Source organism: Euleptes europaea, chromosome 4 (assembly GCF_029931775.1).
Source record: "Euleptes europaea isolate rEulEur1 chromosome 4, rEulEur1.hap1, whole genome shotgun sequence".
Lineage (NCBI taxonomy): Eukaryota > Metazoa > Chordata > Lepidosauria > Squamata > Sphaerodactylidae > Euleptes > Euleptes europaea.
The window spans coordinates 21,542,746-21,557,605 of record NC_079315.1 but is presented as its reverse complement, the minus strand read 5'-3'; the positions used below and the strand labels follow the sequence as shown (position 1 = coordinate 21,557,605).

The 14,860-nt window shown below is 42.2% G+C and overlaps 1 protein-coding gene across 1 annotated transcript in view; it reads right to left on the bottom strand.

The window, feature by feature from the left end:
* Positions 1 to 14,860, bottom strand: part of HOOK3 (hook microtubule tethering protein 3) — a 74,287-nt gene that overhangs the window by 34,121 nt on the left and 25,306 nt on the right. The window contains exons 3-6 of the mRNA XM_056848065.1: positions 10,419 to 10,491; positions 5,792 to 5,842; positions 3,653 to 3,785; positions 2,721 to 2,788 (exon numbers count right to left, since the gene is read on the bottom strand). Of these exons, the coding sequence (XP_056704043.1) occupies positions 2,721 to 2,788; positions 3,653 to 3,785; positions 5,792 to 5,842; positions 10,419 to 10,491 (325 nt within the window). The remainder of the gene's footprint in view (positions 1 to 2,720; positions 2,789 to 3,652; positions 3,786 to 5,791; positions 5,843 to 10,418; positions 10,492 to 14,860) is intronic.

The following is a 14,860-nucleotide window of genomic DNA, read 5'->3' as shown; positions in this document are numbered from 1 at the left end:
GGTGCAGTACACCCAGATTTCTAGTTCAGGCACATTCCAGTCATACTGACAATATTGTGTGAGGGATTCCTCTACACTGCTTTTCCACAGAGCCCCTTTGTAAAACCAGAGTTTTCCTCATGGCTCATAAGAAAGAGGTGCGAAGAAAGTGAGGTGAACCTCAAAAGGTGTTGAAAAATCTATTTTATACAGAACGTTCAAAAATGTTATGCCAGGTGCATTTCAGGTACAATTTTGCGAAAAGTGGTATCATTTCATGTCACCTGCATGAAGTATTTTCTCCTTCAGTTTGCACATCAATATGTTTTTCTCTTCCCACATTCTGCAGTTCACCTCACAGTCAGATTTTGAAACTGATCCTATTTTCCTCCTCTCCATAAGAACAAGAACATTTTAAAGCTTCCAGGATCCCATAAAGCTTCCAGGATCCCAGAAAGTACTAACCCTTTTGAATTCCAGGGTCCAGAATTCAGTAAACCATGAATACAGTTTGGAGGAAAATTATCTGCAGGTTGAGTATCCCTTATCAGGATTGCTTGGGACCAGAGGTGGTCCAAATTTAAGATCTTTCCGTATATTGGAATATTTTGAGGATGGGACCCCAATTCATTTATGTTTTATATACACTTTATACACATAGCCTGATTGTAATTTTAAACAATATTTTTTATAATTTTGTGAACACTGAACCATCAGAAAGTAAAGGTATAACTATCTCACCAGAATACCTGTATCCGTATTGTAATTTTAAACAATATTTTTTATAATTTTGTGAACACTGAACCATCAGAAAGTAAAGGTATAATTATCTCACCAGAATTCCTGTATCCGCTGTTAAATAAGAACTAACTAACTAACAATGGCAGGCTTTCAGTCTCCACCTAGGATGTAGTGTACACTGCATTTTATTTTTTTAGGTGAGAGGAAACATTGGAAGCAGGCAACATGGATCTGCCTGCATGATGGCTTGAAGCGTCCGGTTTTCGGATCAGTTCGGATATGGGATGTCCGGATAAGGGATACTCTACCTGTACTGTGTTGAGAAACAACCCTTACTACTCTGTGCCAGGCCTGGATTATCACCATGTGTGGTTGGATCCAGCAGTAAAAGAAGTGGAATAGATTTTTTTGTTCAATCCCTCTTTGCACTGCAGATTCCCTTCCCATGCAGCACCTGGGGGGGGGGGTCCCTTGTTCCCCACAAGTCACATTTTGGGGAGCCCTTTTGGGCTGCAGTGGGGGACGCAATAAAGTCTCATTCTTCTGATGACAGCCTTTTCCACCCATTTTCTCCACCCAAGTAGAAACAACTAAGAAGTTCAAGTGCCTGAAGGGAAAGGCAATGGAGAAAGCTGGAACTGGTAAGCAGGACTCTGGATTATCCTCATTGTACTGTCTGTTACATTCCTCTCATGCCAGCTGAAAGCCTAACAGGGAAGCTTTCTTGTTGAATCATGATTCAGATGTGATCTCTTCAATGCCACAATGAGTTAGTTGCACAATATTTAAGAATCACTATGTTTCTTCATGCCACAGACTAGGATTTACATTTTGACTTTTAATATGCTGACTAAGATCTGAAAGTTGGAATACTAGCATCTTTTGCGGCATCATTTACTTTTAAAGACTAGTTAAGCATTTCATGAGTTACTTTTCCCCTTCCAGAATAACCCAGCCATTCAGTGATGACCCCCCCCCCAAAGGTATTAAACTTGTTTCTTAATATAGGGGCAGCTATCCATACGATGTGATAGACGGGCAAAGGCGGGTAGAAAAAGGAACACCATCTGACTTCATAACGCAAATGACCATTGTGATGCCGCAGGATTCAAAGACATTTCAGTTTAAATATAATCATCTGAAGTGCCTAAACCGAGGCTTAAAATTTAGACATTTATATTCAATTCAATGTATTGGATAATCAATTCTTTCAACAGCACAAAGCAAGAAGCTGTAACGATTCCCCGCTACCACTTTGCTATTATTATTATTATTATTTATCTTGTCAACAGGATTCAAAGGCTGCACCCATTATACTGCTCAAAGTGTGTTAGGTTACTAAACTTTTAAGAACTTGTGGCATGACCTAGCCAAAGTGGGTTATGTTGTGTACACTAATATTTAAGCACATGTTGAACTTTTCAACTGAATCTATAGAAATAAAAGGGGGCTAAGAAGCTGGTTCTGTCCCTCATTTCCACATTTACTTCAGTAAAATAATCAGTATGAAGACATTATTACTGTACAGTATGCTCACGTACAAGTAGTAGTAATCAGACAACTGACACCCAGTTTCATTTGACCTGAAAACTATTATTCCAGAGTTTGAAACTTTTGACTTGACATCCAAAGATTCGTATTTAAGCTTCCTTAGATTTCGGAAATGTTCAGCAATTAAATCCTGTGCTGCTAATTAAACTAGCAATTCTGAAGTATTGTAGGAGCCACAGGGAAAGGAAAGACAAAGGAAGGAAACCTAGTATCAGCATCCAGAAGTTTAAACCTTCTAGATTTAAAGAAAAGTGGAACATTTGACTGAATTCTATAACCTACATGTGGGGGGGGGGGATTATTTTCCCTCAGAGGAAAACAAAATGTCTGATTTCTCAGAACATCACATCTTTATGTAAATTTGTTTCTTTCGGCCATAAATTAAGCCAAAAGCAGCAGTCCCAACGTAATAGTATACATATTCTAGGCCACAGAGCCAAGATCCTTACCTCCTGGATGGCTGTCATGACTACATGTTGAACAGACTCCTCCATCATCATGATGGTCTGGATATATTCTGTAAAAAGAGTAATTTGGCCATGCAGCCATTCATATCCAAGATGATAAAAAATATGGAACATCTAGTTTGGCCTTTACCAGTTTCATGCCATATGCTAAAGATCACACCTACCAAAACAGGTACAGGTTGAGTATCCCTTATCCGGACATCTGATATCTGGACTGATCTGAAAACCGGACCTTTTGAGCCGGCATGCAGGCATTACTCACAGGCCCCTCAGCAGTGCCACTGTTGTTTCAATGTACACAACATTAAAAAATATTGTTTAAAATTACATTTAGGCTATGTGTATAAAGTACATATAAACATAAATGAATTTCGTGTTTAGACTAGGGTCCCATCCCCAAGATATCTCATTATGTATATGCAAAAATTCCAAAATATTCAAAAATACAGTAATATCTAAAATACGGACCACTTTGGGTCCCATGCAGTCCGAACAAGGGATAGTCAACCTGTAATATGCTGCAGACCTAACTCCAAAATTACCATTGCTCTTAACCACTTCTTGGTCCTTACAGAGGACACATGGGAGGGAAGGTGGCATGGTATAGTCTGATGTTGTCACATCTCTGAAGCTAAGCAAGGCTGGTACTTGGAAAGGAGCCCTCCAAGGAAGACTCTGTAGAGGAAGGCAACGGGCAACCCCCCCTCTGCTTCTCACTTGCAACCTGACGGCACTAACGTACGCACAGTGGACCTTTAAAGTCAAACAGCACACCAGCTGCTCAGGCCACAGAGCCAGCCGAAGATGTACACGAAATATGCCAAGTAGACAGATCAACTCATGTCTTGTTTGACTAAACAAAAAAGTCTTGTGGGTCCAGCTTGGAGGACAGTGTTTAATCAAGTTTCACCCACCTTGTTTTTGTTCACAGTTCACAGCACATCCCAGAATGAGCTGAAGCATTCTTCCCAGCTCAGCAGCATCTGAATGCTCCCCAATCAAGTTAACATCAGGAAGGGTAAAATCATTGATTTGCTGTCCCAAAATCTGCGCAGAGACCAGAACGTATTCATACAAAAATGCACAGTTATGACGAAAACAGTGTTAAGCAGAGAACATCTCAAACGGACAGGTTTCAAATCTTGGATCCAAATTAAATGTTCAATGGCAGATTCAGGATGCCAAACACACTGCATGTTGTTGCACAACAACACACAACCTCATACCCAGGTCTGCTGGGGAGCATACAGTTTGGCCTGCAGCTAAAGACTTCAGAAGAAATTAGCTGGGTAGCTCCATTTAATCTGAGGCCTCAACACACAGTTCTGCTCCAACTGGGGATGGACGTGGACAACCCACTCATCACATTTAAGATCCTGAAGACAAAGAACTCAGGGTGTCAAGTTAATCTGGCAGTATGGAGCTTCCTATTTACAAAATTGTTCTATATTTACAGTAAATTCATTGTTCAGGGAGAACGTTATGAAAATTGCTAACCAATAATACCTATTACCAAGAAGATTAGGACTAATCTAGAACCTAGCCGGAAACTGTTGGTATTATCGTATTGGAAAAACCTCCTTTTACTATTTGCGGTATGAGTGCCCTCACACATGTGAATACTGGAAAATGATAGCAATTATTATTTCAAATAGTGCTGTTTTCAGAATACCATGTGCACCAGAACTGCTGCTATTAAATTTATGTAGCAAAGTTCCTTATAGCTTGCAAGAGTTGGTTTCGTACTCTGCTGTGGCTGCTCATACTGTATTTGATAGACACTGGGGGGGAAATCTACCCCCCTTAGCAAAGGGGAATGGATGGGCTAGTTAAAAGGCATGTTTTATACTATTAGACTAACAGCTTTTAAAAAAATGAAAACTCTAAAAGATATCAATGTTTGGAGTCAAATTATTCAACAAATGGAAAATTTCAAAAATTAGAAAAATTAATTTAAGTTGTTATCAATGGAAAACTTGTAATACATAGGTTGTGTAAATATCAGAATACATATAATATGTTAAATATTGTTTAATTACACTAACAATAATACAAAAAACACACACTTTAGCTCCAATTCAGTATGGCATGCCTACATATTGATACATTCATGGCTGCCCATCCACATCAGCATGATATAATTCATCAAAGCCATTGATGAATATACATTATGTCCATCAACATCACTAGCTATTATGTGGAACCGTAATTGGATTGAAGTATAATATATGTGTTCTTTCAAGCGAAGGACAAACTACTACTAGCAACACAAAAGCTTGTTAATTAATTACCTACCATCTGAGTATGAAAAACAATAGGAACTTAAAAATGTAACTGACCACCAACTTCTTAAAATTTACTCCAAAAACCACCAATATCCACACAATCCATTCAAGAAAGCATGCTTTCTGTGCATTCCTATACTGGATATTAAAATGTGGTGATTCTTGTTTCACTTAGGGAAATTGCAAACCAAAAAGGAAAACTATATTTTCACACAACAACACTGTCAAGAAGAGTAATTTATAATGCTCAAAATCGAATTTTTTTTAATTACATATCAAATACTACATGTAGAAGAGATTTAAAACTATAAACCAGTTATTTCCAATCATACCTATCAGTAGGGTTGCCAGATCCCCCCTCTCCTCCAGCGGGAGGTTTTTTGGGCAGAAGTGAGGCAAAGATCAGGAGCCAGAAGCGCCGACGCGATCACATCACTTCCGGAATACACCCAGAAGTGCCGCTTCATTTCAAGTTGTGATGCGGCGCTTCTGGATGTAAACCAGAAGTGATGTGGCGCAGCGGGCAGGAGCACATGCACGTGTTGGCCGCCACCCATCAGCTGTCAACCCTACCAATCAACAAAGCCTGAAGCTTTTATCCAACTCAGTGGCTCTTCCATGAGAGGAAGTCTTAACTTAAATTGGAGAAAGGCTCCTGACAATGTTGAACGGAGTGGTAGGATACAGGCCAATGAAGATGAAATATAATTATAATAATACCAGAATAAAATGAAACTATACGCTTGCACCACTGATAAAAGTCCTTACCTCATGATTGTAATCCAAAATTCCTTTTAAAATTTTCTTCAGATTGCTTACCTTTGTGAGGGAAGAGGGAGGGGGGAGATGCAATTCAGGAACTGAGATAAATGTCACAAGAAAATACAGTCACACACTGAAATTTGCAGGAACTTGCTTTTCTAATCAAAGGCCTTTGACTAAAGCAATTAATCATTAAGATCAGACAATTATGTTTCTATAATGATTTCCAGATTCAATCTTCTTACACTCATGGGAGCACGTCAAAGGCAGGAAAAAGGCCAGCAGACATAATCTAGAAAGAAGTACACTAACTACCAGCTGGTTTTCAGACCCCTTTCAACGTACTGCTCTTGATCTTATAAGCCCACTGGGGCTAAAAGCGCAATCCTATGCAGAGTTACTCCAGTCTAAGCCCATTCATTTCAACAGGCTTGGACTGGAGTAATTCTGTATAGGACAAGACTGATCTGTTTCAATATGTAGGCATTTGGGTCCAGTGAGTTTTAGTTGCTCTTCTACTGTCTGTTATTACTTTTTTCCTCTTCTGATGGACATTTTAACTTGATAGTGCTGATTTTTGATCTTTATGCTTTAAAAAGTACTGATTGCTTTGGGGGATTGTCAGGCTAAAAAGTAGGACAATTTTTATTAAATAAATATATTTCTCAATGGGTTATGAGACCAAGTCAGTTGACTCTGCATCTCTTCTGACTTGAAAACTACATGTCAAAATAGCTCTCTTTAACATTTTCATTAGTCAATATAAAAAAAAATGCTTGTTGTTTTGGCAAATCTTCTGGTCCACCAAAAATAACGTTTCCCAGGTTTATCTTTAAAAAATTATGTTCTGCAAATAAGAACAGCCTTTGAAGCAGAAGTTGATCAAGCAAATAAATTCAAAATTACAATGATCAACACAGATAAGCATTGCAAAGATCATCAGAGTATGAGGACAACAGCTCAGTGGCAAGATGCGATTTACTAATAAAATCAAACACCAGAAAAAGAAAGCACCAAGCATGAACAAAAACAGATTTATGACAAATTATTTCTAAAGTTAATTCAATGGGAAAACAAATCAATACTAATATAGGCTGTGTTCTTGAGTGACCAGAAAACCATGGCAATTTAGTCATGCCACCTGATAAGTGCAACTTACTGAATGTCTCAAAGTGCATAAGTAGTCACTTGCAAAATCTCTCTCAGTTGCCCTTGCTGGGATGCATGCTATTGGTTGGCCCATCTTATCTTTAACTGTATTTTAGAAATATTTGAAATAATGTTTAATGCATCGTTCAAGTAGTTTCGGTTGCGATGTAGCATCTTAGTTGCTTGTTCTCGGTCACCTCTACAAAGAGGTCTTTTCTTAGCTGTTCAGTCATCCCATCCATGGGCTACTTGACATTCCAAAAACAGGTAAAGGCTTCTTTTTTTTTACTTCCTTTTCAGAGTTCACCTTATTCTGCTGCTCCTGCTGATTTTTCTTCTGTTTTTAGGTTTTTAATCTGAATGTTATTGATTTCACTGTTTCAGCTGCATAGTTACTATACTTTTATATTTTACTATACAATTCTTTTTTAGCAGCCTGAATAGCCCAGTTTAGCCCCAGGTTGTCAGAGCTGGGAAGCTAAGCAGGGTCAGCCATGGTCAGTACTTGGATGGGACACCTCCAAGGAAGACAGGGGTTGCTGTGAAGAGGAAGGCAATGGCAAACCACGTCTCATCCTCTCTTGGGGAGGGGCCGTGGCTCAGTGGTAGAGCATCTGCTTGGCATGCAGAAGGTCCCAGGTTCAATCCCCAGCATCTCCAGTTAAAGGGACTAGGCAAGTAGGTGAGGTGAAAGACCTCTACCTGAGACCCTGGAGAGCAGCTGCCGGTCTGAGTAGACAATACTGATTTTGATGGACCAAGGGTCTAATTCAGTATAAGGCAGCTTCATGCGTTTGTCTGGATCACACCGTAGATAGGGTTGCCCTGTGGTGGTTGTGACTCAACAGCACATTGTTCATTCTTACAATGCTTTGGGAAGCGCTTCAGGAAAGTCGTGCATACATTTGTTAAATACAAACCATCAAACTCATCCTTGCCAAGCAAGCAAGGGTGTAAGTAAAGAAAACCGCGATGGGCATAAAACCTGGTTCTTGAACCCCTTGAACAAACTGACAGATTCAGATACCCTGGGGTGACTTGCAGGCAACACACTATCTCCATGATTTAACCCAATTGTGACAAAAAAAAAAAAAAAGATTGCTAGAAAGTTGGGGCCATTGCCAAGCAAAACGCTTTCCTGAGTCTTCATGAGAACATCACTCCAAACACTGTGTAGCTGCTAATCCTGTACTGTTTGGCGAGAGGTCAGAGCTGCTTGCACATTCTTTATGCCTCAGAAGGACAGTGACATTAATTGTACGTAAAAACAGCCTTCAAGAACTCAGTAGATCAGCCAAGAATCATCAGAAGGCCAGATTAGACACAGAGCCACGCAAGAGTAATTTATCATGTTCTAAATTCCCCTAGGGTAACAGTAACCACCATGAAGCAATTAAGCAAAAGCCTTTGAGAATTTAAAATCAATAATGTGGAATAATGAAGATAATGTACAGCAATTTTCAACTGCTTGATTTTTAACAGCCCAGAAGATTCTATGACAGAAGCTCCTATGTTACCTCCAGATCATCAGCAGGTAAGCCTTAAAAAGACTCCAATGGAAGGCAATTTGGCATTTGCCTTCTGCAGACATGTACTGCAAACACAAAGAGGATTAATTCATCCTTCTCTTGTTTCTGGTGCAAATCCCTGGTTAGTAATTAGTTTTATGGACAGGCCTGCTTTGAGGAGCAAATGGAGACTGGCAAGTCAGGGCCACCCCATCCACCAGATCAATCTGGCAGCAAACCTTGCTGCCGAAGTCAATACTCTTTCCACACGCTATCTTGCCAGGCTGGAAGTGCGTATTTGGTGTTGGGGCCTCCAGTTGTTGATCATTTCTGTAAAACTGCTTCCACATTAGGTATCACGAAACAAAAGGAACTGAAGTTATAAAGCCAAAACACCATCGAAGCTTAGAATGTACCACTGAAATTAACCCATTTGGACAATTTCCAAATAAACTATGCCACTCAATAAAGGACTGTAGTCTCAAGTGCATTATCTACAGCAATCACTCACATAAATGCAATATTAAATGAAAAACCTTCTAAAATTTGCAGACAGCTGTGATTCTCCAATATATACTACACCTAGCCCATATTGTGGCTGATGCAAGGAAGTCCACAGGGTAGGACTTTAAGGCATTAATTCAGAGATTCTCACACTGGAAAGAGTGAGAGCTACAGCAGTCAGGCTACTATTCTATAATTGGATAGAAGTTACTGGCCACTGAAGTACTCTAAAACTGACTTGAGAAAAAAATTATTTCACTGTTGACCGAATATGCTAGCACTGTGTTTCTTTTACAACGAAACTTTTATGCAGCGTCTGGAGAATTTCTCTTGACATAGCATAAACCTAGTTCCCAACCAGAAAGGGCACCCCAATTTTACAGCTGTGAAAAATGATCTGTGAGTGAGTCATGAGGTGCTACCATCGGGGAAAAAATTAAGCACTATCTGAGGTCGCGATGGCAAAAGTTGTTTGTAAGACTGGGGAAATAGCTGGTTAAGCCTCAACTGAATCACCATAGGAGTTTTGATCACAATTTATGCAGCATACAAAATCCAAACACTTCAGAGGAGAGTGACTGAACTAAAATATCTAAAGGATAAACAAAAGATTGATTAGATAAGGTTATTATGTAAGAGCATCGACTTCTGCACTGGCTTCCCACTGTATTCTTGGCACAATCCAGACACTAACCTGTGAAACCCCAACCATTTGGGTCCTGTGCTCCTTTCTGCACCATTTAGCTTAACAAATTAAACATCGTAACAAAAAACTATTGTCTAGTTAAAAGAAAGTTTTCACTATGCTGAGGTCTCTTAGTGTACACGTGTGTGTGTGTGTGTGTGTGTGTGTGTAAAGTGCCCTCAAGTCGCAGCCGACTTATGGCGACTCCTTACGGGGTTTTCATGGCGAGACTAACAGAGGTGGTTTGCCAGTGCCTTCCTCTGCACAGCAACCCTGGTATTCCTTGGTGGTCTCCCATCCAAATACTAACCAGGGCTGACCCTGCTTAGCTTCTGAGATCTGACGAGATCAGGCTAGCCTGGGCTGTCCAGGTCAGGGCCTTAGTGTACACACACACACACACACACACATATACCCTGGCCCACATCTTGGCGTACAATCTCTTGCTTTCGCCAGAAACAGTTTAATGAAATGCTTACATTTAAGGGAAGGAGGGGGCTGAAAGACTACAGGGCAATCATTTTATTATAAAGTAACATAGGTAGCATGAACTGGCACATGTGGGGGGAGGTTTTACATTTTTGTAACACTTTGGAATTCATTAGGAACCAAAACTATAGGAGAGCTAAATAGGAATTAATTCTTATATGTTTAAATCAGCTGGGTCTTCGGCTCACACATTTCAGAAATTTGGAATCCTACCCTGAACTCTAAGGACAGACTAAAATCTAAATTGTGCACAAATAATGGCAATATTTTTACAAACAAAAGTTAAAAATGAAAATACCTTCAGTCTCCAATTGTCTCCTACTTCTGTTTTGATTCTGTTTAACCAGTTTTCATCAAAATACGCCGGATCTCTAAATGGAGAAATGCAGAATATACTTGTTAAAACAGGGGTGGGGAACCTTTTTCCTGCCAAGGGCCATTTGCACATTTATGACATAATTCAGGGGCCATTCCAGGTGTAGATCTCCCGGGGGGGGAGAGGCTAGGGTTGCCAGGTCTCCAGCCACCACCTGGAGGTTGGCAACCCCAGGGGAGGCCACACAGAGAAGACCTGCCGGGGGGCCCCGCTCCCCCCCTCCCAGGCGGGAGGGCAGCCAGCAGTGGGCCCGAGCAAACGAGGTGCCAGGGGGGCACAGCCCACAGTTGGTCAGCAAGGGAGGAAGGAAAACAGAGAAAGAGGAGAAGGGAGGGAGAAAGAGAGAGAAAGGAAGAAAGAAATGGAGAGTGGGGGAGAAAGAAAAGGACGGAGAAGAAAAGGACGGAGGGAGACAAAGAGACAGAAAAAGAGGGAGAAAAGAGAGAGAGAGAGAGAGAGAGAGAGAGAAAGGAGAAAGAGTGACAGAAAAAGAGGCAGGGCCCCAGAGCTCCCGAGGGCCACAAAAAATGTCCTCGGGGGCAGCATACGGCCCCCGGGCCTGAGGTTCCCCATCCCTGTGTTAAAAGGGTTACGTAAAAACTCACATAGATTCTAAAACATTGCATATGGTTTTCACTACAGTTACTGTAAATAAGATAGTAGAGATAGGTTAATAACATTCTGTACTTTGTTTTATTTTTTTGTCCAGAATATGAAAGCGTACCATGGTTACCATCCTAAAACCGTTTCTAGAAATGTAAAAGTTCATCTAAATTACCAGATTGTTATAGATCCTGTACCACAATAGTCTTTTTTCTTTTCCTAATCAACCTGAAACTCTGTTATATCGTATAATCAAATGGGGATACTGGAGAGATCCGGAAACTTGACACAGGTTTGACCGTTATTCTCTGTCCATACTTTTAACATCTTCATTCTGCCCTCTCAAATAAATCTATTCTTCTAACATCAAGGTTAAGATCCAAAGAATGACTAACTACTTTTTAAGCCCAAGGGGACGTACATTTTTTTCTAAACCCACTGTTACATTGATAAAAGTACTAATTCCTCAGTCTTAATACATTATTCTAAATGACTGACATACAATATTCCATTTCATATTTTTGGATGGGTCAATTTTATAATTTAACAGAAACGGACACATTCTTTTTTAGGGATTACAACATTTGAAAGGTGCAATCCCATGTACATTTACATGGTAATATGCACCATTAATTTCAGCAGCGCTTACTTCCAATATGTGCTTATGACTGCAATGAAAAGACAGCATTCAGATTTAGTTTGCCTTCGCTAAATAAACTTCCCTTACCAAGGTCTAACACTTTCTTTCCCCCAAACTTCTGAAGAGCTGGTTTTTATATGCTGACTTTCTCTACCACTTAAGAATCAAACCGGCTTACAATCACCTTCCCCTCCCTACAACACACACCCTGTGAGGTAGGTGGGGCTGAGAGAGCTCTGAGAGAACTGTGACTAGCCCAAGGTTACCCAGCTGGCTTCAGGTGTAGGAGTGGGGAAACAAATCCAGTTCTCTAGATTAGCCTCTGCCGCTCATGTGGAGGCGTGGGGAAATCAAACCCAGTTCTCCAGATTAGAGTCCACCGCTTTTAACCACTACATCACACTGGGAGCCTTAAGCACCTTATTGGTTGCAAATCTTACTTTAAGACTTGAAATAGTTTCACTTACAAAATGTGTAACTACCATCAAGCCTAACAGGGGCTCACCCTTCACTTCCTGCATAGTGAGGATAGGCTTCCTAACCCGAAAGAGATGTCAGTTATTACCTCACCCATTACAGCACTTCTCAGAAATATGGAAAAGTACAGCATGACATGATGCCAGTTATGGAGGACCGAGCAAAAAAATTACAAACAGCACGGTGGCCAAACCAGCAAGACAAGGTCTTGATGACATGGAGAAATGGCTATGACAGGCAGTGGCGGTACCAAGGTTACCCCCAATGTTCCACAACAACATCTGAGCCACAGGCTATCCTAATAGAGAGACAGCTTGTGAACAGTGTGGTTAGGTGCTATTTCTAGGGGGAAGGTCCACCAGCCACCTCTTACACTGTTTATACAAGTGTTGGACCAGTAAGAATTTATCCACTGTGTCCATCCATCCATCTGATCTCTTGCAAGTCAAGAACACCTCCAGGCTGGGTCCTCCCCACACTAGTTCATTGAGGGAAGATCCTCTGGAAGATTCCTTTTCTGCTTCAATTGCTGACATCTTTACGGACCCTTCTCAAGAAATCTAGCTTTTCTTTTAATATTACATAACTTTGACCCCACACATTATTTACTATTCTCCTTCTTACCTTGACCTTGCTGTTATTAACAGATAAATCCTGGAGGAGGAGGCCAAAAGGGGTTTGGAACTGGCATGACCAGTGATGCCGTTAGTGCCACTTGCGCTGACTAAATTAGCACTAACGCCAGCACAAGGCCACTTATGCCAGTGTTGGGGAGCCGCACAGTAGTGCCATGCATGGGAGCTGGCACAGCTGCCATGGCGGTTTCCCAGCTCAAGGGCTCTCGCAGGCACCAAAGGGGGCACTCCCAGGACTGGAACTGACTTTAGTCAGCTCCCTGGGGCCTTTTGCCCTGGGAACGCCCCCTTTTGCCAGCAGGAACTTGTGCCTGCAAAAAGGGAGCCCTAGCCTCGAGAAACTCAATGGGGCAGTATCACAGGGTTTGGGGCAATACACATTTCCAGCTTGCTGAACTGAGGCAGCAAGCTGCTCTGGAGGTAGCGTGGCTGCGCCGTCCCCAGGCCCACCCCAACTACCCCTCCCCCTAAGGACTGCTCTTGTAAGCAAGAGAAGCAATTGCAGAGAAGCATGCAGAAATTAAGCAGGCAGCTTTTCTTTGTAAACAGATGGGCATTGCGGGCAGATAAGAACTTTTCATTAATTTATTCCTCTTGGTATCCTAGTACGCCCTGCCTGGAACACTGGGAATTACTGGCCTGACACCTACCTTCCTGCTGTCATGCTTTGTTTTTGTGCGCGTGTATTTTGAGACATAGTGGAAATCATACTACTGATCTAGAGGTATGGAATGTCACCCCCCCCACTCGCTCCTGACACCTTCCTCTGCTTAAACTATCACATGGGACCTAAGGCAATCTTTTCTGTAATACCTGCTTGAACTGAAGGAGAATTATGAATAGTCATTTAGACATATTTTAGCTTATCACTGTTGGGAGATATACATGGAGTTTTCCAGGTGTAGATCTCCCGGCGGGGGGAAGGGGAGAGACACTGGGGATGCCAGGTCTCCAGCCACCACCTGGAGGTTGGCAACCCTAGGAGAGGCAATGCAGAGGAAGGGAGGGAGGGAGGCTTCCCACACCCACACACACTCACCTGGTTTCCCCCCTCCACACACACACACACACACACACACACACACACACACACATTGGGAGGCGCAAGCGGCCCGGCCATTGGGGGAAGCTTTCCCGGCTTCCCCCCCTCTACACTCACCGGGCACTCACCTGACTTCCCCCCCTATCCATACACACACACACACACACACACACACACACACACACACGCACTCAAAGGCCAGCGCAAGTGGCCCGGTGATCGGGGGAAGCTTTCCCGGCTCCCCCCAACTCTGCACGCACGCACCGGGCACTCACCTGGCTTTCCCCCCTCGACAAACACACACACACACTCAACGGGCAGTGCAAGCGGCCTGGCGATTGAGGGAAGCTTTCCCGGCTCCCCCCCTCTACACGCACGCACTCACCGGGCACTCACCTGACTTTCCCCCCCTCAACACATACACACGCACTCACCGGGCTGCGCAAGGGGCCCGGCGATCGGGGGGCAGCTTTCCCGGCCTCCCCACCCGCTACACACACAGTCACCGCACAATTGGAGGAAGCCTTCCCAGCTTCCCCCCCACGCGCGCAAGGCCCTGCAGTGGCAATGGCGGCTTCCCCAGGAGAGTCCGCAGACCACACCAAATGATGTCGTGAGCCTTAAATGGCCCACAGGCTGGAGGTTCCCCACCCCTGCTCTAGAGTAGAACAGGTTGTGCTACAAGAATGTTTGGCTATTAAGGTAAACATTATAACATGAAATGCACTGAACTTCTAAATAATGAATTGCCATTAAAACCTTTACAGTATATTAATTGTTGCCCAAATTATTTATACTTAAACCAAAAAAAATCCCTTGAAAATGATGTTTGGCATGCACATTGACCCCCTATGCATTCCAGTTCCAACAGGCTTAAATCTTTTGAAATACAGACAGAAAAAGTGATGTTTTTTGCAGGCAGATGTCAATACATCAGGAAGAAGCTGTAGTCTGGCACACTCAATTC